The 26,332-nt window shown below is 54.2% G+C and overlaps 1 protein-coding gene across 1 annotated transcript in view; it reads right to left on the reverse strand.

Moving 5' to 3' along the window:
- Window positions 1-231: 231 nt before the first annotated feature.
- Window positions 232-26,332, reverse strand: part of OPHN1 (oligophrenin 1) — a 58,661-nt gene continuing 32,560 nt past the window's right edge. Inside the window, exons 7-24 of the mRNA XM_086619958.1 lie at window positions 25,694-25,798; window positions 24,606-24,735; window positions 23,195-23,295; window positions 21,019-21,110; window positions 20,816-20,894; window positions 19,655-19,688; window positions 17,904-17,966; window positions 17,179-17,253; window positions 14,756-14,840; window positions 14,388-14,446; window positions 12,818-12,923; window positions 10,937-11,096; window positions 6,662-6,809; window positions 5,062-5,361; window positions 2,453-2,618; window positions 1,351-1,401; window positions 842-892; window positions 232-468 (exon numbers count right to left, since the gene is read on the reverse strand). Of these exons, the coding sequence (XP_086476084.1) occupies window positions 850-892; window positions 1,351-1,401; window positions 2,453-2,618; window positions 5,062-5,361; window positions 6,662-6,809; window positions 10,937-11,096; window positions 12,818-12,923; window positions 14,388-14,446; window positions 14,756-14,840; window positions 17,179-17,253; window positions 17,904-17,966; window positions 19,655-19,688; window positions 20,816-20,894; window positions 21,019-21,110; window positions 23,195-23,295; window positions 24,606-24,735; window positions 25,694-25,798 (1,797 nt within the window). The 3' untranslated portion in view covers window positions 232-468; window positions 842-849. The remainder of the gene's footprint in view (window positions 469-841; window positions 893-1,350; window positions 1,402-2,452; window positions 2,619-5,061; window positions 5,362-6,661; window positions 6,810-10,936; window positions 11,097-12,817; window positions 12,924-14,387; window positions 14,447-14,755; window positions 14,841-17,178; window positions 17,254-17,903; window positions 17,967-19,654; window positions 19,689-20,815; window positions 20,895-21,018; window positions 21,111-23,194; window positions 23,296-24,605; window positions 24,736-25,693; window positions 25,799-26,332) is intronic.

A 26,332-nucleotide genomic window follows, 5' to 3' on the forward strand; every position in this document is an offset into this window, starting at 1 on the left:
TCTACCCTTGCGTCCGAGCACGGGGGGTGAGTCCCTTCTGTTCTGGCTCCAGCATTTGTCCGAGGTCACCCTTGCCAAGGTGCGCTTCCCAAAGAAGTGAGCAGGTCAACAGCCACTCCCGTGCTCTGCTGCCCCTTCCGCAGCCCGTCGGCGCTCGCCCAGCCCTGCCAGCGCTGCCGGCCGCCCGTGCGGGCACACACGAGCATCCTCCACGGCCTGTGCAGCCAGGAGTGCCGGAAGGACGGGGAACAATTCAAAACAAATGTGTGGGTAGGGTCTTCTCTCCATCTTTAGCTCCCTCTCTTCTAATTTCTTGAGCCACTTATGACAGCATGCTCTGAAATTATCGTCCGGAAAGATAGCTGCTCTCCAGGGTCACTGGAACTGGAAAAGTCTTAGCTGTGACACGTCCGTTTCACAAGCACAGAAAATCTCCTGGGTCTGGCTGGGCTGAGGCCGTCACAAAGTCTGGAAGGAGAAAACAAACATGTGCTGTGCAGCAGTGTAAACCCACCAGCGACGGCAAAACCACAGCCAGAGCAAGCCCGGATCTCAGCACCGCGCTCACGTTTCCCCGAGCGCCGCAGCGAGGAGGCTCAGGAACGGCAGAGCAGCCTGATTCACCCCATCCTGCCATAGTACCACCCCCAGCGACGGGCACGGCCCACCTCTACTCACTGCCTTTCCTTCTGCAAGGGTCTCCTACAGGAAGGACACTTCTCCTGATCATTCATTTCAGATTCCCATTGCCTCCACTGGGCTCCCACCACCCGTAAGTGCCGAATTTATGTTACGTGTGTGCTTTTGGTTTACTATTGGGTTTATTGTCATAAACACATACCTGTAGCCTCAGCTCTCATCCCCTGGGACCCTGCCTTGTGGTGATGAAGAACTGTATACAAAGAAGCAGAAGAAAACAGAAAAAAAAATAAAAATGCAGTAAGTAAGCTCAAAGTCAGATTCAAAAACCAAAACAGAGAGCTGGGTAACAGCTGGGTCAGGGATGTATTTTTAATACAGCAAGTGAACTCCCTGTCAACACTAGCAGACAACATTTATCGCTTACACGCAAATCTGCTCACACTTTTGGCAGAGGTTGGTGATCTTTAAAGGTTGGTGATCTTTAAAAGCGGGGAGCTGGAGCTTGTTTGAGCAGAAATTATCACAAAAGAAATCTGCTGCCCCAAACCGCCCCGCTGCAATGCAAAGCCCACAGTCGGCGCCAAGACCCATCTTCTGCCCGCGAGCAGAAGCCAGGGAGGTGGGGCTGGGGCTCCCCGTGACTCGCTCTGCTCCAGAGGGAGCCGGGATGCTTTTAGCTACACGCCGACTCCGCAGCGCCAGGCTTACTTGCTTGTTCTTCGGGAAGCTGTCTCGAAGAACTTTGTCCTAGAGGCCACCCTGCAAAGAGAACAAGGGGGGTCGCTCCAGTTATCCGAAAAGGCAATCTGCTAATTAGAGCTCATCTGTGCCAGGGAAAACACGCATTAGCAGCCACTGAGGACGATCACCTTCAAACGGTGTCTTTTCTGCCGAGGCAGCAGCCGAGCTCCTCGTGCTGCCAGCTCCATCCGTTCCCCTCTGCCTCCACACCGCCCTGGCCGGGCAGCCCGACATCGCCGTTAGCTGCTCTGCCTGTTCCCATGCTCTTGCTCGGAATCCCACATGCTGGTGTGTAAACCTGCATCCATCACTTTTTATGGCCTCTCCTTCAGTTTTTATGTGCTTCGTATTTAGCTTCCAACTACCCCCAGAGGGAGGAAAGCTCTAACAGGTGATTCAGGAGAGCAAAGGCAAAGCCTGTTCCTGCCCTGCGCACGCAGAGCTGAACCTCACAGCACCTTCAGTCCACGACAAATGTTTTTGCCTCCGTGGCAGTGCCTGGCTTACAGCCTCCATGGCAGTGCCCAGCTTATAGCCTCTGCACCAAACCAGCCCTGGCTGCTGGGCAGAGATCCCCCCGTATTTCAGTCACCCTTTTTTCTTTTCCTAGTTCCCGCTGAAGCCAGCAGGGTTTCTGTCGCTTTAAAATCGATCTGACGATGAGGCTGAACACCGTCCAGTTTCCACAAGAGAGATCCCAGCTGGATCTTGTCCTTCCCCGGGAAGCACCTCATTTGAGCGGCTCGCTCAGAGCGTGGCAGGAGGGGCTCTCCAGCTCCACGGGCATGAGAAACGGCGGAGAGAGTGACGAACAAAGCTCAGCCCAGGGCTCCACTCGAGAAGGTTCAGAGCTTTGCTCCTCCTGCCTGTGTTTGCTTTTGCTATCACGCTCCCCTCCCAGGCCGTGCCCTCTGCACAGCTTTCCCAACGTGATGCTCAAACCCGCGCTGGCACCGCTGTCGAAGGGACGCGCACGGGCCACGCTCTCCAGTCCCCACGTGCCAACAGCTGCCTCGGGCCGAGCTGCCCCCCCTGGGTACCACGTGCCTGCCGAGGGCTGCGGACTTACACGGATGAAGGCATCTCTTCCGCTGTTCCTGCTATCAGATCCGGCCTCTGCTCCAGCCTCGGAGGGACAGGAGTCCTGCACGGTGGGTCCGGAGGTCTCACGGGGGGACGCGTTATCACGGGCTTATCGCCATGGGATCGTGGCTTGGGGACGCCGTCGCACTCGCCTGCAAGGGTGAGGATTACAAACGCTGAGTACAAAGCTTTGGTGCAGGGCTGGATGTTCATGAAGAGGCATTAAGCAAGTCAGTGGGCTTAGTTCTGTCTGTCTGTCCACCCCAACATTCTCCCTTTGACAGCTGCCAACAGTCAGAATTTAGGGGCAGAGTCCCAGGAACAAGCAGTGCCCATTCTGCCCCCCCAGCACAGCCTTCCTGGCACTGGGAGAGGCCGATGCTGGACCCTGTGATACCAAACTTGATCTAGTTGCTGAGTGCAAAGATGGCATTGCCTGGGAACAACAAGTTTTCTTAAACAAAACCTGTGCAGTGCTGCTCTTCAAAAGCGAGAAGAACAGGACAAACTGGCGATCCCTGCGCTCCGGGGCCGCTGCTTCTCCGAGCTTTGACCTCGGGCAGCGGCACTACCTGTCCCCTCCCCTGGCTTTCTGCTCTGCCCCCAGGAGTTCCTGCCTCCGCTGCTTTTCTTCCCCAAGATCCAGCCAACCTCGTTATTCACTTAACCCTTGAACACTTTCAAGGGTCAGGTGTAAAAGGAGTAAGTGTCAGACTTTACCCGACACCCCTGGTGACCCCACACCTTCCCTCCGGCGCCCGGACGCCCGGGGCGCGTTTCCGCAGGGCAGCGATCCCTGTGATCTTCTCATCCGGCCAGTTATAGGGCTCAAAAGCACCCTAAGGGCTGGGCTCCTGCCCTTCCGATTGAGGCATTCCCACTGCTAGAGAGTCCCGTTTCTGATTAGACAGAAGTCAAAGACGATTTTCTATTTGGTAAGATAATTAATTGCTGTGACTACTTAACCAAGGCTTTGTCAGACCCTTAGTTACTGAACCTTATCGTATCCCAGTGTGCTACCTCAAACACCAGTCCTTAACCAGCTCTCTTCCACACTGGCATTTGTAAATTCTGATCCTAAATTTTCTCCTTGGTAAGCTGTACAACTCGAATTTCCCAGGAAAAGGCCTGTTTTCTAATCCTTCAGCCTATACTTCTCCTGGGTTTCTCCAGTTTTTCCGAATTATCCCCAAGCTGTGCACACGAGAAGCTCAATGCAGCACTCCAGCACTGATGTGCAAGTACCGACACAGATGTAAATCAGCTTTATTCCCACTTCAGATCTTTTACAGATACGTTCAAGGATCAGCACAGCCAGCTTTGTCACGCTGTGGCTGCAGGACCCGCTGTCAGCAGCTCTGTGTGACAATGCAAACCCATAAAACTCAGAAGCACCAACTGCACTTGATGCATCAGCCAACTTTAAAAGCTGACTTTCTCTTCCAAAAGCAGATTTCCACCTACCATCTATGTGACAAACCTACGTTAAGCCAGGAGCACCAGTCAGCTGGATGTGCTGTCTGTGCTACCAGCCAGGCCGTGCTGCTGCCTCTCCATCGCACCCGGGAGCCGTCTGGCAGGAACGCAGCCGGGTTCTGATTTTCTAAACACAGGACTGTGAAGCTGCCAGGGTATGCCAGCGTCCGAGAGCACTGGGAAGCGCGCAGGAAAAGCCGGCGCGTGGCAGAGAGTGATATGTCTTTTGTTACGACCGTTGTCCTGAGCATTTGCTAAAACTCAGCACCAAACACCCGCCGTTACAGCGACGCGTGCCGTCCGGTGCCCGCTCCCTGGCACTGCTGGCACGACGTCTACAGACATGCAGCGACACCAACACCCACTGCCTTCCTCCCCTCAAACGGATCCGGCTCCAAACTAATTATTTCTACCTGTAATACATTTCTCTACGAAGCTTATTAGAATAAAAATAATAATCATTATTTATATTTAACACCAGTGGATGAACTGTTGAGATAAACATTCCCAGTGCAGGCTCAGCAAGCCGGACGCAGGGGGCTGACAGACAAAACCATCAGAAATTAAAATAAGTGATTTTTGCCGTTTTCCTTGTCTCTGCTGAGGAAAGCACTGACAACCCAGAGTGCTTGTGGCTGGTTAGACTGGGTCTAACTGCTTCGTTTAACGGTCTTTATATGGCTACTCGAGTCTGAATTTATGAGTCTGCTGAGTCAGCACGAGCAGAGGCTCAGCTACTGCTCACAAAGCCCGCTTCATCTGACGCTGGTGGCATCTGCCTGGCTCAGCAGAGGGGCAGCAGTGGCACAGCACCAGCACCGGCACCAGCACCAGCACCGGGCTCCGTAGGCTGCTCCAAAACCCCGCAGCAGCCGCATCCCTGGTAGGCAACAGACTGAAGACACCCACTGCCTGAAACCAAACGGGACAACCCGGGAACCCACACCTCAAGCTATCCTGGTCTCCCAGTCCCTCCTGCTGGGCTCCATCAAGGGGACTCAAGGCACGAAGCCCACCGCCGGCTTGGGCACCTGGAGGTTTGCTCGGGAGACCAGCACTCCCTCTGCCTCGCTGTGGCCGGGACCCCGGCACGAGCCACGGCGCCAGGCGCACGCTCACCCTCTCTGCCGTAGATCCCCGGCCGGGGAGCCGGTCTCCTGGCCTGGAGCGTGGAGGTCTTCAAGGCAGGGCTGGCCACCACCCCATTGGCAGCCTTGCCAGGTGGCTTCGCTCCTCCGTCCTGCAGCCTGGTCACCAGCTTCCCTGCCTCCGCCTCGGCGCGCGGGTCGGGCCGGCCCTCGGCGGGGGGACGCCCCAGCTCGTCCCCCCCTGGCCGGGGCGCGGGCAGGCGGTTGCGGTGCAGCGGCTTGGGCGCCTCCACGCTGCCGCTGCCGTTGGGGGTCTGGCCGTGCCGGTCTGCTGCGGGACCAAGGGACAGACAGCCATGGCGTTAGGAAGCGGCGCGGAGGGGCGGTGGTCTCTGCCCCGCGGCAGCGCAGAGCTCTGCCCCAGCGCTGCGCAGCTCCTGCGGTACCGCGGGACAGGGACGCGGTGCGGTGGGGACCGGCAGACCCTCACCCCGAGCAGAACACGAGCAGCGAGCGGCTCACGGAAACGCTGAGGAACAGAGAAAACTGAAACATCACTGAACATCACAGAACATACTTAGGGGTTTCTTTTAAATTTCCAGGACTCTTGCTCATGAGAAGCTGTGCAGCACGCCTGTCTGTCCCTCCAAAAATCACTCATCTCGTCACTGCTGCTGTGCCAGAGGCGCAGGCACAGGACGCCGGAGCGCTGCCACGGACCGGCTGTGCCCTGCAGCCTCGGGCAGCCGGACGCTCACGCTTCTGCGCCCGGTTTGGAGAAACACTGAGACGCACGGCCGCCGTGAGCCGTGAGCAGTGCCGTCATTCTAAAGGGCAATTTAAATCGGTTGCGTTTTGCCAGTGCCACAAAGCACGCTGGGGCTGTTCAGCCTAAAACATCATCAAAGCTCTGAAAACTGTAATAGAGGAAAAGACTTTTCATCTCTCTGGCAGGGAAGTGATCCAGGGCACAATTTGCAATGACAATTAGAGCAAATCGGGTGCAGAGAGAAACATGATTTTAAATTGATCGACATGGTAATAAGGGCCTTATCATTTCCGCACAATCAAGTGAAGTTCACAGCAGAGCTGTACTTGGTCTAGAAAATACCATCACTGGGTCCTCGAAAAGTGCTTCAGTGTTCCTGCTCCTGATGCGAAACCACCGGCGGCTGAGCCAGCCCTGCAGAGCCTCTGGGGACCGCTGTGCCCCGGCAGGACCGGACCCAGCAGCCCCCAGCCCACCGCCCACCCCCAGCCCGGGGCACACTCGCTCCCGTCCCACCAACTCTGCTCCTCCATCCCATTTGCACCACTTTGCATTTTTCCCTCTGAGGCTACAAGACCTCTCCACTGGGCCTCTCACATGCAAGAACCGGTCTTAGTTTAGCTAGGGGAGAACGTGGCAAGTAACAGAAAAAAAAAAAATCCCCATGGAGCTGAGCTGCGAGACGATGCCACCCCTGCGTGAGTCCTTCTTAGCTTCCCTCGCTCGCTGAGCAGCAGCCCGCCCGCTCTGCCGCGCTCGCCGCCCGGGAAGCGCGGTCCCGCCGTTGTTCCCACCGCTGTTCCTGGAAGGGTGTTTGAAGCAGCAGGAGGGGCGAGAGGCCCCAGCGAGCCGCTGCACTGACCTCCGCTTTCCTCCACGGAAGCGCCGAAGAAGACGGGTCTCTCCCTCAGAGGACGTTTGGAGATGGTGATGGGCTTGTGCCGCCGGGCAGCCACCCTGGGAGGTGGCACCGGGGGTGCGGCGGTGTCCTCGGGGGGCCCGGCGTAGATCTGTGAAGGCAGACACGCGTGGGTGACCCGGCCCCGCGCCACAGGGCCGCTGCCCCACCTCCAGCCAGATGCCCCCCGCCCTGCACGGAGGTGGACAGTGCCCACCACCGACCCCTGCCCCACCGCCCTGCCCGGCCTCCAGCAGCGCGGCTCGGAACGCCCCAGCCAGGCACTGTGCCGGCACGTCGGGCAGCCCTCCGAGGACACCGCGGCAAAGCTGGGAGCCATCGAGTCCCGGGGCTCTGGGAAGGAGCGTGGCAGTCGAGCCACGCCAGGAGCACAGACCAGCTCCCGCCCGCCGCCTTCGCCAAGGGCTGCCCGGCTCCTCTCTGCCCTCCAGAGCGCACAGGAGCCATCCCTGGCCCAACGCACCTCGGACTGACCCAGGAGGGCTGGAAAAGCCAGGGCTGCTCCGAACCATCCCGAGAACCTGGCGGGGCCCTCACGGCCATTCACTGCAGCCCTGCGAGCCCAGCTCCTCCAGCCCCTCCGGAGAGGCGCAGCCAGTGCGCACCCATCGCTCTCGAGGGTTGGCAGCACCCAGGAAAGCCCCGCTGCCAGTGCCAGAGGGGCTGGAGTAGGGCTGATGTGTTAGTGATGGCTCTGGAGACGCGTCCTGCCGTGGGCTTTCCTGCAGCCGGGCTGCCGGCTGCACACCGGCACCCCTGCCGCAGCCACTGCCGCGCCGCGCTAACGAACAGCGAAATCACAAATGCAGGCAGAGCGTGGAGAAGCAAACCACCCTGGAGCAGAAGAAGGAAGCTCTGGAGCTGACAGTTTCTGGGAAACGCGAAGGTCCCCACAGCAGCGAGGCAACACGATCTGCAGAAAGCACCCGAACGAACCCAACAAACCCAACAAACATCGTTGTGGATTTAATGCTAAAAACCCCGTTGGCTCCTGGCTCACAACGACGCGTGCGGCACTAGGAAATTATCCCGGATGAAATGCTGGCGTAAAACCAATGCTGCCAGGGAGCTTTATCTCCTGTCCTCACTGGTCTTACGGTACCTATTTGGTTGGGTTTAATTTTGAGCTTCGCATTTATGTCAGTGTTACTTTTAAAAGCTGAAAAAGAATCAAGCTCCCGGGCAGCCTCTCGAAGATCTGAAACGCCACATGAAGGACCAAAACCAACCGAACCAGCTGCTCTTGTGGTTTTTCCCCGTAAGTATTAACTGAATTGATCTCAGGCTTTAAAGAGTGAGTTACAGCCGACAGGGTGGCACGAGTCGCCGAGCCCCACGGCTGTGCTGCCCGTCCCGGGAGAACGCAGAGCTGGTCCTTCCTGGCTGCCGGCCGGAGACAGGAGCTCGCACCAGACCCAACTGACGGGCAGGGTCACCGCTCCCGCGGTGCACCCTTTACAGAAGAACAATTTTTTCCCAGAAATAAATTTAAATGAAGAAACAAACATTCTGACTCAATTAAGTGCATCATTTTTGTAACTTAAACCAAGAGCTCGTTCTTTCTTCTCCCAGCCAAAGAGCAGTTCCAAGAAATCGAGATGGGGGATCAGAGAGAAAAACCCGCCCCCGCTTTAACCTGCATGGTCCCAAAGACCAGGTAGCGTGTGCCATGGTGAGGGTTGTGCCTCGTCTGCCCGGGCTGTTGCTCGGTGTGGACACAGCGTGCTGGCACTCGGGCTCTGCTCCTGGTTTACTCCGCCCCGCTCTGCGCGGAGGGAGGAGGAAGGACAGAGGAGGAGGAAGGACAGAGGAGGAAGGATGGGCTCCGCGGCCGCCCGCGCGGCCCCTCTTGGGGCGTTTGGGGCAAAGCCCAGGCAAGCTCTGAACCCCAACCTCGGTGTTTCAGCTGCTTTTCTGCCCCGGCGCGGTGACGCGGCTGCGGCTGCTCAGTGCCAACGGGGGCTCTGCCCTCCGCGGGGGCCGTATGCGTTCTCCGCTCCGGAACACAAGGTCCGGCGCGTTCCCCCTGCCTGGATCCAGAGGAATTTGCTGTGACATTAACAGGCCGTGATTTAAAAGCAGCAGCTCACGTATTAGTAAAATAGCAAAGGATTACCTGCAGCAGGGCAATTTTTTTTAAATGTCAGTCTCATCCCTATATATTGGCAAGTGTCCAATACTGTTTTTTAAAGAAAAAGCAGTGTCAAGTTCCCTATGGATGCTTATGTGGGTACCACAGAATGCCATTTTCACGAGATGCTTTTCAACATCTGAAACTCAGGCTAAAACCCACCACAAACTACTCTTATTATGATGTGGGTGCAGCCTCTGCTTTGCTTCTGCCTTCGAAATGAAATTCCAAGTTAAACAACTTGAAGGTACAAAGATATTGACAGAGCCTCATATTTAGAAGGTTTGTACAGTGAATAAGGCGTTTCCAGAGCAATCAACTTATTTAATTTAACCACGGCACTGAAACATAGGCTGTGGGAACAGTAATTATCCCCAAAGACTTCATGAATAGTGACTCTGTCCTTAGAGCTTTCATATTGCACCAGGTAAACTGCATCCCTCCTCTTCCTCCAGACTCATTTACAGTGTTTGCTCATGCGTGAGCTGAAGACACTTTCAGCGCTGATGCTGAACTTACAAGCTCCATCTAATAAATGTTACTAACTTAACCTTAACTGAAGAAATTAAAAGCAAGCAAAGAGATGTCTGCCTTAATTAAAGATTTAATTCCCGCTCTTAGAGGCGGCAGCGTGAGCCGTGTGTTGCCTCATCCCGCACCGCGGGCTGTACAGGAGCGGGGACGGAGGCTCAGCTCCGGAGCAAGTTGTCTGAGGATCCCAACACACAAACGATTCGCTGTTTCGCGGCGGGAACTTACTAAAATCGTTCGCAGAGACCCACAAAGGAAGTGGCTGTCATTTTCATGAGCTGCTTGTGTGGGTACTCAAAAGCCTGTCTGAGCTGTCTCATCCCGTTTCTCTGGTTTCTACCTGCAGCACCGCAGCCGACCCCCACAGCACCCGTCTGGTCCCCGTTCGGCCGCTCTGCCTCCACGACTACTCTTGTAAGAACTTTGCTCGTTCAGCTTCGGCCTCCTCTTCCTTTCCTGGAGAGAGCTCCGCTTCTGCAGGTGCGCTGCCCCGTCTGCCGGGAGCGCCACCCCACCGCCCCGCAGCAACACCCTTCGGAGGAGGGCTCCAACCTTTGCCCACCTCTAAGGTGTAAGAGATGGTCTGGACACTCTGTAATTACGAAAAGCTGAAGGACCAAACTCACTCCTTGGAACGCAGTCTGCTCCCGGCTACGCTGACCTGAACGCCAACGCTGCCCAAGTTTTAACACAGAGTGCTCTCACCCTCCAGCCACCCCCAACACCCGAGGCCATTGTTTCAGACGCCACGAGGAGGAAGTGCTAATACATCAGACAGTGGAACACTCTGCTTTCCATCAGGGGACAAAACGCCACCGGGCAAAGGGCAGTTGTCCACACGTGGATCTCAGCGCCCACCACAGCAGGCTGATCCAGGCCGTGCACTTGGGCAACGCTCTCGGACAAAAGCTTTCAGCAAAGATCCCAGGAAGGGCAAACGGTGCTGGAGCCCTCGCACGGCCCCAGCACGGCAGGCACCGGCCCCTGGTGCTGGTCTTCTCCGACAGCCCGAGCCCCGGCAGCAGCTCCCGTCCCCAGACTCGCCCACGCCGTCCCCACATCCCAGTCCGAACAGATCGGACACACAGCGGAACCACCAGCCTTTCAGTACTGGTCTGCTCTGGGGCTCTGCCCAGTATTAACAGTTGTACAGCGTCTTATCTTGGGCTGTGCCCGTTGGAACCAGTTATGCTCTGGTCTGGCTCTGTCCTTCAGCAACAGAAAGCATAAAATCCTGCAATGTCCAGGCACAGAATACATAGAATAGGGTTTTTTTCAATAAAGATTCCTCTTATTTAAAAAGAAAAGCAAAAATCCCTAGACTTGGGGTTTCTTTCGGAACTAGCTAAAGGCAACAGTGAGGAACATATCTGCTACACTTTTTGTTTCCTTCTGAAGCATTTCAGAACAGTGTGTTATACAAAAACCATCCTACCCCTAAGGAAACTCCAGAAAAAAGAGCCAGAGCTCTACATCGTTGCCACAGCAACAGTTGGCACGAACGCGACGGAGCAGCCAGGAGCCGCGTGGCGCTGCTCCCGGGCTGCCACCTGTACCTTCCCGAAGTGCTCGATGAGGATCTCAACTACGATGTTTTGGAACTTGATGTTCATCATCGCTGCCACAGTGTCCTCCTGTGCTCGCATGAGGGTGGGTCCAAATATCACCCCCATGTTAGACGGGGACATCAGATTCTCTCGGCTGTGCTCACATACGCTGCGGAGAGGAGGGAAAGCAGGAATAGGTTTTGGTTTGTTTTTTTCTGAACAGATCTTACTCCAAACAATAAAAAAAGGACAAGGAAAGAATCAGTTGTTCAATTTTCTTCATTTTGTTTCAGCAGAATTTGTTTCCCAACTCTACCAGAGATAAAACACGTCTCTAGATACGACACGCACGTTGGGCCCGGACAACTGTTTGGGAGAGCAGCATGCTGACAGTCTTTTTATTTGATCCCTTCCCACTCCTGGCTCACCTTTTAACTCTGCAATCGGAAGTCATCTGCGCAACACATACACAAAAGGAATAATTTAAATCGGAATATCCTATTTATCCAGATTTGACTTTTGGCTTTGATTTTTCCTCTCTCTGGAGGAGGGCTGAAGGCAGGGAGCACACTTTGGAGGCTTTCAGCAAATCTCTACACAGCATCTTCTTCCCGACAGAACAGAGCTCTGCCTGCCCAGCAGCCTTCGGAGCAGCGTGCGAGCGCGGGGAGCCGCACCAATTGCTGACCCAAGCACTGACCACCGAGGTGGGCACCGCCTGTCTCCGGAAGCGGACCAGAGGAGAGGGGCTCTGATGCTGACGTGTAAGGAATTCTGGGTTTGCCCCGGAGCCCTGGTGTTGAAGAGGCTGTCAGCACGAAGGGGAGAGGGAACAGAATTTAAGTGTAAATGCTTTAAGGAATAAACACAGTGACCCCAAGTACGGCGTTAGCGTCATCGGACCGCACGGCACGCTCCCAGCTCTGCCACTTATGCAGAAAGGTTTCCAAAACCCACACAAACGTCAGCCTGAAAGGCTGGCATGGGATGGCAGGCAGGATTGCCCTCCTCGCCTCGACGCAGGGCACGGCACCGAGGGCCAGGCACTCGCCTCTGAGTGTTGGGGTGACAATCCCCGATCAGCCCTGCTGCCTTCTTCAAGACGACTTCTCCAAAGGTCCGAATCGAGCCCTGCCACACAAAAGCCATTGCTTCTGCAAGCCCTGGTCCTTCCTGACCTGCACACACATTGCTCCCTCGCTTCCGAGCTTCAGCAGGGCTCGTCACGAGCCTCTCTCTGTGCCCCTGCTCCTCCCTGGGGTGGAGAGAGCAGAGCTTCCACACCCAGCCTTCGCATTCCATGTGGCAAGGAGGGAAGAAAAAATACCCATTTCCCAATGCAGTGCTGGTGCCGTTGTCATCCAGTAACAGAGTTTTTCAGCGGCTCACTGGCAGAAGCACGTGGAAGCAGCACTGCTCGGTGCTACCAGGCATCCAACATGCCTGTGTGAGGGCAGAGACTGGGACGCTCAAGCCCTTGTGCTGCTCTAAGGGCTCAGGATATTGAATCCACAGAGTTGGAGATAAAATCAAAGCATGCTTCACGTTCAGCCCATGGGCACAGGTCCCACAGCCGTTCCCAAACCCCAGACCTAACGTTCTTGTTAACTGGAGTGAGGGGTGACAATTTATAGCTCTGCTGTCAGAGGGTCATTTTCAAATTATTTCCTGCTTGGTGCTTGTCAGAAAGGGGATGAAAGTGGCAATTAGAAAGAGAAGCATCACTCAATGAAGTAGGCAGCAAAACAGCCACACCACTTGTGCAGTCCAAACATGGATTTCTAGGGCGATTGTGGTGGACACAATTTTGCAAGCTTGCCACAAAAAAAGGCTTGTTCTGCTGACTTTATTATTCCCTTCGCTCTGCCTTTAGAAAAAAAGTCTGCTTACTTGACGAGGTGTTGTATGAGGAGCTCCAACATCTCTCTGTTCTTGTCAGGTAGTTTATAGACCAGCGCGTGAATGGCTCCCAGCCTGTAATCCAGGTTCTCAGATTCTGGAAAGAAGTAACAAAAAGAAAAGTTTGTGCCCACCACTTTCAAAGTAAATACATAAGAGAAAGAAAAAGCCAAAGAAAATCTGCGGGAGCTGTTCCTTCTGCAACGCAGGGCTGACGGGCCAAACCCGGCGACGGGAAGCAGAAGGAAAGCGAGATACACAGCAACAGGGTAATCATTGTGAGAGACAAAACGAAGTGGAAAGAGGGAGAAATGAAGCTTGAAAAGGGGCTCAGGGTCGTGCTCTGCCTCTGAGCACGGCCGGGAAGCAGGCTGGGCATGGCCAGGTACTGCCCTTCACGTGCCAGGGGAACGCACGGCCTCGCTGCCGGCACCGGCTCAGCCCAGACAGCTGTAACACCGAGCAACATGGCAAAACATCCTGCAGGGAAAAAATCGAGTCCCTGACCCAAAGAGGTCACCCTTAGAAGCATAAATAATCAAGAAACAATCAAACACTCTGAGTGAAAAGAATAGTGTGGGATCTTGGTAGCTGGGAAGCTTAATGGTGCAAGTTTCTGAGGGAGGGTAGGGAAGGGATTATGGTTTTGCACATACTCAGCCATCGTGGGTTTAACGAGTTCTGAAACTAAGAAATCTTGGGCTCAAGCACAATCAGTAGGTAGTGGAAAATTTTCCTTTCCAAGAAAGAACAAGTGTTATTAATTCCAGAGGTCCAACCTGAGGAGGGGCAGGTGCTCCCCCACCCTCCTCGTTGACTTCGAAGAGGCATGGGGGTGTGAAGGATGCTGTAATGCCAAGTGTTTATGAGTGCGCCACAAATTCCCAAATGCCAGTACTCTCATGCTGAGGGAGATGACCAACTCCCTCTGGTCTCCATCTCAGCATGCTGCCTCTCCACACGCTCTGGGGCTGCAGCCACCTCAGAATTATTACGGCTTATTTGAAACGGCCGTAACAACCGGACAGTCGAGGAGCAGCCGGTTTAGCACAGGTGATCCCTGTCACTGTACCCGTGTTACCTGGATAATCTCCCTTAATATCAGCTGTGGCTCAGTCCCAAGAGCTGCAGCAGAAAAAACTCTCATGTACTGGTGGACACTTTGGATTTCACAACCTAAAGGGAGCACCTATCTATCTGCGTGGCAACAGCACATCCCATTCCCTCACAGATTTATATTAACACCATTGAGAAACAATTCTTCTGGGACACTTGTGCAGATTTCAGGTTAGTTGACATCCCCTTCTCTCCAGACCCTCGGAGAGCATGAAACCCTGTTACAGGGAAGAGCACTGCAACAGCAAAGGAAAGAAGGGAAGAAATACCACCACCTCCCGTGCACCATTCAGCACTCAGAAGAGAGGGTCACTCCTCTTCCTACAGGGGGAAGCGGCCGGACACCCCGGTGTCGGGCTGGCAGAGCTCGGTCAAGTGATTTGGATGCACACGGGCTGGGGAGTGCAGGGCTGGGGAGCACCGGTGCGGCAGCTCTGGGACTTACTGGCAGCCAGGACCAACTCTTTGTGGAGCTTGTATGTCATGACGGGTTCAGACAGGTTCCTGCAACAACCAGAAAGACAACTGAGCTCTGGCAGGGCAGCGTGACCCGCTCGCGACTGAGCTCGAAGGACCGAGGGCAAACCTGCTCACCCTCCAGCATCACCAGTTCCGGTGGCACCTGCCCCCCCAGCCAGTATTATTTAAACAGCTTTCCCCGGCATATTTCTCAAAAAAAAACCCCACAAAATCCATTCTTTTCCCAAAGCCTTTGTCACTTCTTTGCCCTTTCCAACAGCCAGATGTTAACATCTGGCAGTTCAGCCCCAAGCTCCTTTGCCCACTCGGGGCAGGTGTGACCTGCAGTGCTACCTGAGATAAAACTTCAGTGAGCTGGTAATTGTCTTGATGTCCCAGTCGCCGCTTTGGAGATCCACGTCCCCTGGACATTTTGGATCTGGAAGAAGAGCAAAATGGCTTTGAAATAAGGTCTGTTTTGAGGCTGTTGATGAACAGCACGCTCCCAGGAGAGTATGCTCTCGAGACAAACGAAGCTACAGCAGCACAAAGAAAGCTGGTGATGCTCACAGTTGGGAAAAGCAGAACAACAGTATCAGCACCAATATTTCAAGAGGGCTGAGGAGCAGTGCTAACCAAGGACAAAGGAAGAAGCAGAAGGTAACATTTAAGCAGTGGTGAAAAGTCAGCGAGGGCATATTCTCTACAGTTTGTTTTTCACCAGCACAGCCAAGACTGGCAGAAACGATAAATTTCAACAGATCCAAGACAAGCTTTCTGATATCCAAAGTAATCTAAGTGCCCAGCTCCAACCCCTCCATCGCAGCTGCTCCCTGGAAGGCTGCTCTGGACACATTCCTTCTTGCTGCAGGGAGAGGAGGGAGCTCAGAGGAGGCACCCCAGCAGCGTGGAAGTACACTTTGCTCCTGCCTCCCCCCACTGAACAACCACATCATTTCTGTGGTACGATGAAGTAAAGGACATGGTTGGAGGATGAGGGGCAGCTGGACCAGAGAAAGAAACTGCATGATTTATTTTTAAAAAATAAAATAGACTAAAGACAAAAAAAGCTCCAAAACCAATCAATCTCCTTACTGAAGTTCAGGATGAAAGCCTTCTGCAGCAGCTATTTCTGTGCTGTTGGACTTCCCATTGTGAGTTTGTACACAGTGGGGTGGCAAGTGGTCAACCAGACCAATGCATAAAAATAGAGCGAAAAGCCACTCGCTGGTGGTGTTCAGAGGAGAAAACCACAGAGCTACTCACAGGGAGGGTGAGAATCAAGAAGCAATAAAAACTTAGGCTAAGTAATTAGTCATCAGGCAAGTGTAACCGGATAGCTGAAGTCACGGCTCCATGGGAATCGGGTACGGCTCCGTGTCAGCACAAACCAGCCGTTTAAAAAACAACAACAACAACAGTAAAAGTAATAGTAAAAAATAGTAAAAGCCTTTGAATACTACATTCATATCAGATGCCTGTGCATGGAGCTGGTGCGAGCCCGAGGCACACCGGTATCACCGGTATCGATGTAAAACTACTTTCTGCCCTGTGCTCCAGCCCCTCGGGCAGGGACAGTGAGAATGGCTCAGCCTTTGGGCACGCAGGAGACCAAACCTCAGGGCTCACCTGGGGGCTGGCAGCCTGCCCTGGCCCATGGGTACCACAGGGCAGGGGCACGACGGCCTCAGCCAGGTCCCTGCCCCGGAGAGCCTGTCCTGGCACGGCACGGAGCAACACTGCTGAGCCCTACAACCTGCTGCAGGGAGTTTCACCGTTTCTCGTATGAAGACCACCCACCAGTTCACACGCTTGTATGAAATACCAGATTTAGTGCACATCACAGCAGAAACGCACAAAGTGACTTATTAACGTACACACTGCTTACGGGGAGGTATCCCAGTCCTTCCCGCTGAAAACCTTGAACCAGGGCAACGGCCTCTCTGCGGATGCCACCTTCCCAGCACGGCTCTGCGCGATACCCCACTGGGGCAAAGGGTCCCCTTGCGCTCGTCCGCGGGGGCTGCTTTAGGAGGTGGCCGTGCTGGACCCGTGGGACAAGGCAGGAGGGGCTGCCCGAACCCGAGACCCCCAGGATCCCGCACACTAACTGACGAGCGCTGGCCCTCCCGTCTGCTTCTCATTGGCGCTGTCTGAGCAGGGATGGGCCACTGGCTGGTACCAAGGGCAGGGAGTCGTGACGGGTGAGCAATGATTCTCGCCGCTGCTCGACCGCCGGGCGATGCCGGCAAACCCGCGCCACGTGCGCCCGACCGTGCCAGCAGCCCCGCTGCCCACCGCCCCTCCGCTACTTCCGCGGCCCGACCACGGCAGCCGGGAGCTGCCGACGGCGCAGGCAGTGGAGGAGAGGAGGGAGAGGGGTCACCTCTCCATGGCCAGTGTCCCGCATCCTGGGCCTGCGGCAGGAGCGTGTGCCCAGCACATGACTCCAAAATGCCTGAGTATTTTCAGCCCGCGATGGGAGGAGGTTTGCCCCCACCACGCCAGGGTCGCTGCCTCGCTTCGTCTCGCTGCTGCTCCCTTCGCTCCACAGGCTGCGGCACAAGCACAGAACTGCGGTTTGAAGGGGGAGGCGACAGAGGGGGTTGCAGAGAAAAGCCCAGAAAAGAAAGGGAGAAAGGGAAGATGTGCCTCGGAGGGGCACGGGGACCGACGGCCACGCTGGACGTCCCTCACTGTGAAACCCAGCCCTCTCCATCCCTCTTAAACAAGACAAACCCAGGACAATCAAGTTGCACAGGGTAATTAATTCTTACCAAAAAAGGCATTCAGCAACTTCTGCACCTGAATATTGCTGCCGACAGTCCGGTAGACGCCCTCCGTGGTAATCCCTGCGCAGGAGAAAGCCAAAGAGCGTCAGCCACGGGCCTCCCAGCGGTGGCAGTCCCAAAGCCCCATCTAGTGGAACTGCTGCCGGGAGCTGCTCCCCAGAAACGCTGCTGCCCCACAAACCGCCCCGCTCTGTGCCCCGCAGCCGGCTCTGCTGGCGGGGGGCAGTGATTTTCCGGAGTGATTTTCCTGCGTCTACAGCCTGCGGCAGCGACACACGCGGGTACGGGCTGGGCGTTTCGTGAGAGACCAGAGGGTGGGCTGTCACCCCCAGCCTGCTTCTGTCCTTCCTTTTAACAACAGGGGTCTGAACAACACGGTACCCCAGTTAACCCCTTGCCTGTCCCTCCAGTACAGGGAGACTTCCAGAGCTGTTCGTTCTCCTTCTGCCTAACAACAAGTTTTCTCAGAGCCAAGGTGAGAAACTGATGAATGAAAACAGCATAAAAGGTGGAAATTCAATCCTAACAGAATTCGGTACAATGACATCGCAAACAGCGCAGGATTTCTACTCCTCTGAGTGGTTCTTCTGTTAAAAGTCAAAGTCTCGTTTCATTGAGACACTGTACTGCAGAAAATACAACATAATCCAAGGCCACGGGAAGCCACGCCAGGACGGCGCCCCTTCCCGATGCCAGGGCGAGCTCCTCACCTTTCGTTTCCACTGCGTTGATGCACTTCCGTACAAACTTGAAGCCGACCTCGTTCAGCTCCACTGTTAAAAACAAGGGAAGCAGCGTTAGCACCAGCACAGGGCTGCCCGTGGAAAACTCCTGGGGAGGCTCCAGCCCCAGACCCCGCTCAGCACCCACAGCTGCAGAGCCCCCGCGCACAGCCGGGTTCACACGGGCATCTGCATCGGGTATGTCCTTCCACGAAAACACTGGCATTCTTTAAATCCTGGCAAGGAGCTACTAGTTCCATATGTTCTCCATTTTCCCTTGAGTCTATTTTGAGTCACAGCACTGCCCTCTACCCTCCTTCTGTCTTTAATAAGAAAAGTGTAAATCAGGGTCCTGCCACACGTGAGTTTGTGTCTGATAAGGAGATGATTAACCATTTCCAGAGCACTGCAAAATCTGCAGTTGAAGCTCTTCCACACCAGAGGATCATGTAATTCCTGCTTACCCACCTCACTAAATTAAAAAGCAAAGACAATACAGCTTGATCAGCCGAGCGGAGCAGAGCCCCGGGTTTCCTTCCAGCCGAGGAACCACGGCCGTCCTTCGTGCCCGCCTCGCAGGCGTCATGAAGCGGGTAGAAAGTCAGGATTTTTTTTTATACACGTATTTCAACTTCTGTAACCACACTACTACTTCTGTTAATTTTTCCAGGATATCTGGAAGGATTGTCCGAGTTATAACGTGAAATATCTTTCTGGTCAGTGCAAACGTTTATACCGAATTTCTCCTAAATGACCATGTTGTTGTTAGTGTGGGTTATTCGGGGGGAGTAGGGGTTTTTGTTTATCTTTTTCATGTAAAAGAACATTTTCCTGGGACAAACAGCCACGGGACACATCTGGACCGACTCCATTCACAGCACAGGCCGTGCTGGCGAATCCTATGGAATCGCTGTGTTTGCAGGGAGCCGTCTGTAAGGGCTCCCTCTTCTCCGAGCACCAGTGATGAGAAGCTCGGCCGCATTGTTGCTGTCCCACAGGAACGGTGTGGGACGTTTCAGCACGGATCCCCTCGGTACTCGATCCCGAGAGGTGTGATGCCACTCGCAGCCTTTTTAGCTCATCTATCACAACCAGAGCGTATTTACTTTTGTGAAACAGTCACGCTCTTCGCAAGCGTGTAATGCAAACCCAGCCAAACAACAGGTTTCACGCTTACGCCTCTGGTAACACTGCTTCCATGCTCATTAAAGCCAGCTAATTAAAGTGCTGATCAAAGTAAGCTCTGAGACACAGAATGCTAATGAGCCCCAGGGTTTTCCACGGCAGCTCAGCCTGTCCCGGGGCTGTGGGTGGGGTACACTCCGCTTGGGAAAGGGGGGACACAGGACGAGGTGGTGGGAGGGCAGCTCCAGGGAAATAAATGCCACCTCTATTTTTCTGTAATAATCTTTGCTAAAGGAAATGTCCTCAAAATCTCCCACTGATCTTTTTTCTCCTGTTACTGGGGTTTAGAAGCGCAAACTGAACTCTGCATCCCACTCGTTCTAGCTAAATAAAACTGCACATTGCAACGATAACTCCTACTGTTTGCAACTCATTCTTATCTGGCCTCAGTGTCAAACACTGGGACGGAAAGGAAAGAAGTTACACTGCTGCCACGGAGAGAATCCACAGCCTATTCAGCAGAAATTGAGGATGAGTGTATCCGCAAGGAAAAACACTGCCTGACCTCCCGACAGCTTCGATAGCTCAGAAGAACAGCAACAGAAACGACTCACTCTCTTCCTGTTTCGTGATGGGACTGTGGTAGATCTGAAAAAGGAGAGGGAATGGAGGAGGAAGAAACAAAAACATAATGCAATGTGATTCGACATTTATTTTCGGAAGAACATGCAGCACCCCGTCATCACCCAAAGCCAATCACAAACAGTACGACAATCTCCTGAAGAAATGCGTTTTACAATTAAGCAAGATACCATTATCTAAACAATAAATGAGTTCTTGCTGACTTCCTGCATTTCACTGGAGTACTTATTTCTAGGAAAGAGGTCTCCCCAAAAACAAACAGGTAGGTGCTCTGTAAAACCAGCAGCTGGACAGTCTGGCACACTGGGGTTGCAGTTGTTTGTTTGTTTGTTTGCTTTTAAAAATTCAAGTGCCAAGACACTCCACCTCATACAAAAATACATTTTATATTTTTTTTATTAATAACAAACGGCGGGTGCCATTCTTGATGGAAAATCAAAAATCCTTCATACACAATAACAAGTCACGCAAACCCAGTGAGCCCCAGACATCCCCTAAGTGACTCCAGCACACGCACTGACCCTCCGCACCACCCCATGCCCTTTCCTCTTTAAACGAGGAAGAGAAAAGCGCTGTGGAAGGTGCCCATGAGCCCAGCGAGGGAAGGGCAGCTCTCCAAAGGCCAGGGGAGCTCCCACAGACGGGTTTTCCCGCACTGCACACCGTGCTGTTCGTTTAGGAGGACTTTGGTAGAGCGCAGGGGACTGGGCTTTGCTCAGAGGGAAGAAGGGAAGCCCAGCAGGCACACAAAGGCAGGCAAACACCAGTGCAGGGGGGCTGCTCCCATGGGCCAGACTTCCCAAACGCTGCTCAGAGTGGGGACAGACAAAAAGCCACCTGGGGCAGGTTGGCGAGCGAGGGGTGAGCAGCAGAAACACGGAGCGTCGCAGCCTCAGCACGGCCACGGTCCCCGGGCAGGCTGGCACGAGGGGGGGACGCACCAGAGCTTTAAAGGGGGAACACCAAAGGGCCCATTGCCAGCTGTGCCCAGCAAACAGCACGAAGCCCCGTCTCGGGTGTGCCCCAATCACGGGGAAGCAACAGCAGCGAGGTGCCAGCACCAGCAGCCGGAGCGTCCAGCAGAGGACACTGCTCGGCAGCGGACACCGCTCGGCAGCTCCCCCGGCACTCACCGGCTCCTTCCCGTCCATGGCCTCCATCCACAGCCTCCGGTTGGCTTCCGAGAGCGCCTGCAGCGTGATGGTCCCAGACCTGCGCCGAGTTCGTCCAGGGCCAGGCAGGAAAACGAAGCAAAAGGTGTGTTTAATAAACAGCAAAGAGCGATCTCCTGCAGGCTCACAGGGTTGGGAGGCCGTGTGAACACGGAGCATCTCACCTTTCATTAGTTTCAATGTCAAAGCAAAACCTTTTGTCTATGGAGTCAGTCTTTCTCCTTACGCAGGATTTCAGTGTCAGGTCTAAGGTGCCCTGGGAGAGAAAATGAAAGCCAAGGTCAGAGGAAAGAAACACAGAAGATTTCGGGTTCCTCAGCACCCTTCGGCTGCAGCCCAGCACTGCCCGCGGAGCACCAGGCTCCCAGTGGGTGCCCTGCCAATCTGTCGGCATTGGTACCAGGACCTGGACGGTCCTTCCCACCATCAGCAAAGGCAGAGATGAAAGTTTGTGAGCCAGGCTTCCCCTCCTCGGCCACAAACCGTTCTAGACTTCATGGCTCTACCCTGCAAACAAGTGCTAAACACGCGGCACGCCTCCGCGGAGCTGGAATGCCGCTACGAACAAGCCTCACGAGGTGGTCGCTTGGTCTTTGAGCCAGGACCGTGCTTGTCTGTTATCTGACGTGGCTGGGGCCTCATTTTTATCAGCGCTACCAATTATCCATAGCATTCATGGTCCAAACAGCTTTACACAAAATACCTTGTAGAAAAAGAATGTTAACTGCCCAACTCTAGAGTAGATGCCCTCTGATGAAAGGCTGGCACTGCGGGGCTGAGCTCTGGCCCTTTGCCTTCGTGCCCCCTAACAAGGGGCATTAACTGACTCTACAGCAGAGCCGATCCATGATGTGACCATGAGATCTCCACGACTTTGCAGAACCTTTGAAGAGACACCCAGGAGACATCACAACCGACCCGACCCTAGGGCTGAGTCTGCACACCTGGAACACGTTCATCGCCCCGACCGTCCCCGCGCTGCCTCTGCAAGACCTCTGGCAGACACGGATCGAGCAGATCCAGGACAGCCTGGCAGCAAGGACAGCCTCCTCCGAGATCAGGCCCAGCTTACATGCCGTGATGATCATCTCCTGGCTGTGTTTCGTGCGTGTGCTGGTTGGTTGGGGCTTTTAAAAGCACTCCTTGTAATGGTGGCATTTGAAGCTGCGTGGCCAGCTGTGACCCGAAGATGCAGATTACCAGACTGCAAGAGTTTGGGAAGCAGACTCGTGTATGTTTTTACAAGCCCCTACCTGCACTAATCGCCCTTACTAGACGTGTTTATGGCAGAGATGACAATAGATGTCTCCAGTCAATGTTCTGGACGTTTCTTTGCCAAGCTCTCTGTCATGGGCTTCCAAAAAATGCACTTTTTTTATTGCTGCAGCGTGCAGAGGGCTGCCAAAGAGCAGACCATGAGATCACGGCCGGGAGAACAGCACGCCTGCCTCGGGAGTCCCCAGGGACGGCGATTCATGGCAGAGGAGGGCGGGTGGACTCAGCTGGACGCACTTGCTGCACTCCGTCATCCACGCCTGCGTCCGACCCCTCCTCTGCCACGCAGGAACGGCAGGGAACTCCCAGACACTGGGAAAAACCAAAGCGTTTGGTAAAAGCAGCAGTTCCACAAATCGTTGCCTTATCGCGGTTCAGAGCTGCAGCCGCTGCCCTCTCCTAACACCAGTCCCACTCATACGTAACCAGTTCTGAGAAGAGAAATCAAAATCAGAAACCAGTGACTGTGCGAACGGGCAAAGGCAGAGAAACGCTGCGCTGGGAATGGCTGCGCTTGGAATGGCTCATCTAAGAACTGGAGCAATTCGAGCTCCGGCAGTCGCTGCCGGAGGCAGAGCAAAGCTGCCCACGGGTTCGCTGCCCGTTCGCACGGGTGAAGATGAAAACCAGCTTGTCTGAAAGGCAGAAGTTTCACACTGGACCAAACCCGCAGGTCACCGCTGCCCCAATAACGCTCACGGGACGCGAACCCACGTCTCCACGGCCAAACCCCGCAGGGCTTCGGGGGTGAGCCTTCCCTTCGGACGTGCTTCCTCCAGGTCACACCGAACCCCCCACCCGTGCGGCCGGGCAGGGGGGACACGAAGCCCACCCCTCCGCCCCATGGCCAGGAGCCCTTCCGCAGCCGCAGCGCTGGGACCAGCCCGCTGCCCGTGTGCCTGAGGAGCGGTGCTGCCGGATGACTGCGCGGGGCGGCCTCTGCGGCCCTGGACGTGGCACTTGTATGTCTGTTTGCTTACGGAAAGAGATGACGCAGACAGATGGAAGGTGAGACCTGATGGCTGAGTCAATGTTTGCAGACATCCCTCCAAGAAACCAACTCACTTGCTTAGCTCCAGGCTTTTGGTCCATGGGCGTCATCCGTAAGGTTTTTGCCTCTTTTTCGTACTGGCAATAATACTTCACCCAGGAGATGCCCAGTGCCCCTGCAGAAACACATGGGAAGCTGGGGTCAGAGGGGGCACCTTGGCTGGTCGCAGCCAGTGGGGCACGGCCAGCATTGCCCACGTGTCCACAGTCTCTGGAGACGGACACCACTGGCCCCGTGAGGACACCTCCCTCACCAGCATCTCTGCTGGCAAGAGCCAGGAGGAGCAGGAGGAGATGAGAGGAGCACAGGGTGGCAGCCACCTCTAGTCCCCTCCCGAAACGCTGCTGGTGAAAGGGTGTTTGTGGGTCTCTGGTCACGAGCCAAGCTGGGCTGGCCAAGACCTATACTGGCAGGACCCTACGTGCCTGGAACGCTTGTTTCATACAGACTCTACTATTTTTTCCTGTTGATGAGAACTTGGCAGTAAAGACAACAGCATCTTTAAAACACTCTAAAGTTCCCATTTATATCACGCTAGATTTATTGTCACTTTTCTGCCTTACCTGAACCCCTTCACATGAAATATTTCAACTGATATTTTTTCTGTGATTTTTTTTTAAGTTGCAGTGTCAGGAGGAGCAACTCTCTTCACACTCAATTTATGGGGCAAACATAAATTGAGGCAGTAAACAGTCACTGGCATGCAGGAACAGGCAGATTTTGTTTGTGGTCTAAAATTACTGTCTATGTGTTTTCTTTTAAAAGCAGGAAAAACGCACATACAAATAGATGTATAAATACATTTGCCTATATAATCCAAAAATTAACTGCGCTCAAAGTAAGCTGCCTGTAGGCTCAGAGGCCGCAGCTCTGCACAGAGGCTTCTGTCCCCTGAGTGCTCACGCCTGCCTGGCCCCGCACAGCTACAGCGAGCGTTTGTAAAAGGCTGAATTTGGTTTGATTTGGCTCCGCACAGACTCACAACAAGCTCCCAGCAGCTTAACCCTCACTGCTGGGTAACACTTCAGCTGTGCTCAGATGCCCTCAGAGAGGCTGCGAGAGGGAAGTTGGGCAGGACACCAGATTTGTTCTGATAAAACGCAGCCAAGGTGCGACCTGCCAGAACTCCGGTCTCTCCAGCGCCACAACGAGCAATAAATCTCAGCTAATTTGAGTGCAGGGCAATTAGTTCCTTGCTTACATGGCTCATGGAACCCGGAGAAAGCTCCGTGCCACTGCTGAGAAAGCTGGCAGCTAAAGCTGCAGTGATTCCCTGGGCACGTGGTGGCACAGCCCGCAGCAGCGCTGCGGCTAATGCTGGCCTGGGCACGGGAGCCCAGCGCAGCCCACGCGGTGGGGCTGGGAGCCGGGCAGCCCGGGCTCACACGTTCCTTAACGCATTCAGGTGCACGTAAAAGCCATTACATTTCTCCTGAGTGTACAGATAGCCCTCAATGGTCGGCTGCCCGGGTAGCTTGCAGGTTAGGGGGGCTTCCTTCATCCTCTTCTTCAGGTCCTCCAGCTCCTCCCGCGTGCTGGAAAAATGATTCCTTGTCTGGGAAGAGAAAACAAAAAGATGCACATTTGAACATGAGCGAAGAGCAAGCTCGGGTATCCCTGGTCAAGTTTGAGGTGCTCTGGCAGAAACGAATCTGTCCCCCATGTACAAAACGTGTAAGCCACTCCACAAATTCAGGTGAAAACTCCGGCTACGCGGGGCTCTTAAGAAATGACTGAAGAGACAAGGCTTAACACAACGTGAACGGAAACGGGGTTGAGCAGTCATGGCTGGGAGGACACTTGTTTTCAGTAAAAGCACGTTAAGGCTAGGTGGAGCAGAAGGAAGCACCTGAACTTCTCTTTGCACCATTGTTCAGGTAACAGGTGTATTCTACAGACATGGGTGTTGATTCCTCATGCCACGCTGCTTGGCGTGAAATCATTCTTAACGAGGCACGCCAGCACAGGTACAAAATCAAGGCATTTCTGTGGAACACCTCTTAGACCAACTAATGAGTCAGCAGCAAACTCAGCTTGGCACAGATTTACGGCTGTTGTTGCACGGGAACGAGGGCCAGCCATGAAAGACTGAGGATAAAAGACACAGGACACGGGTATTTCACCCCTGAGCACACTTAGCCAGCAGAGGAGCTCACCAAAGCACGTAGCAAGCCCATACCGTTAGGGTCAAGATTGGAGGCCTTTTTAGAAGACGTGTACAGTTTTGATCTCATGAAATCAGAAGTTCTCAGGTTTGTTTATGCACAAGGTTAAATGGCACAATTGCAATAGCCCCTTCCAGACAGAGAAAAACACTGTAACAGCACCTGCAGGCTCTCCGGTGCAGGAGAGGAGAAAACATACATGAGAAGGAAATAACTTTATCTACACCTCCCACAATGTAAACATGGACAGTCTGTTTTGCATGGAAAAGTCTTGCCACCAGAGGCGTTTAAATACAAAAGAGAATAGAAGTCACATGCAAAAAATACTTCAGCTGGGCAGGAACTCACATTCTGCAGGCTGAGCTGAAGCTGCTGTTTGTACGGGAGGAAATCCTGCGTGAGCTCAACTGTCAGGTTGTTGTAAGTGAAGAGGCTGTGGAGAAAAGCCAGCACCTGCAAAGGAGGGAGAGGACACAGATTAAACCTCTCTTCTATGTTTCTAATCAGAGGAAAGATAGTCAGGAAAGAGAGCTTCAGGAATTACACACAAAAATGTATCCTTTTCCTTACAATTTTGGAGCGATGCAAGTTTTAGTATGACTTATCCACCACGCTGTCCCTAAAGCCCAGGTCTACCACCCACACACCTATCTTAATAAAACACACCCGAAACGAAAGACCCTTCTGGGAGAACAAGAGCGGATCTGCAGATCACTCATCCATGAGACCTGCACGATCCCACGCTCCACCGCGTCCGGCGCCAGGGCAGAGCCACCCACCCAGGGCAGGGCCACCCACCCAGGGCAGGGTCCCTGTCCACAGCCACGAGCTGCTGCCACTGCAGCCTGTGCCACGACGGGTAAGCGGACCAGATAACAGCTCCCTCCCTCTGAAGACAGCTAACGCTTACCAAACACAAGGTGTCCAAGATAATTCGTAACAAGACCTCTGTCTACCCACAGCACCCAGCCTGTTCCTCAGGATCGA

This window comes from Tauraco erythrolophus, chromosome 13 (genome assembly GCF_009769465.1).
Source record: "Tauraco erythrolophus isolate bTauEry1 chromosome 13, bTauEry1.pri, whole genome shotgun sequence".
NCBI lineage: Eukaryota > Metazoa > Chordata > Aves > Musophagiformes > Musophagidae > Tauraco > Tauraco erythrolophus.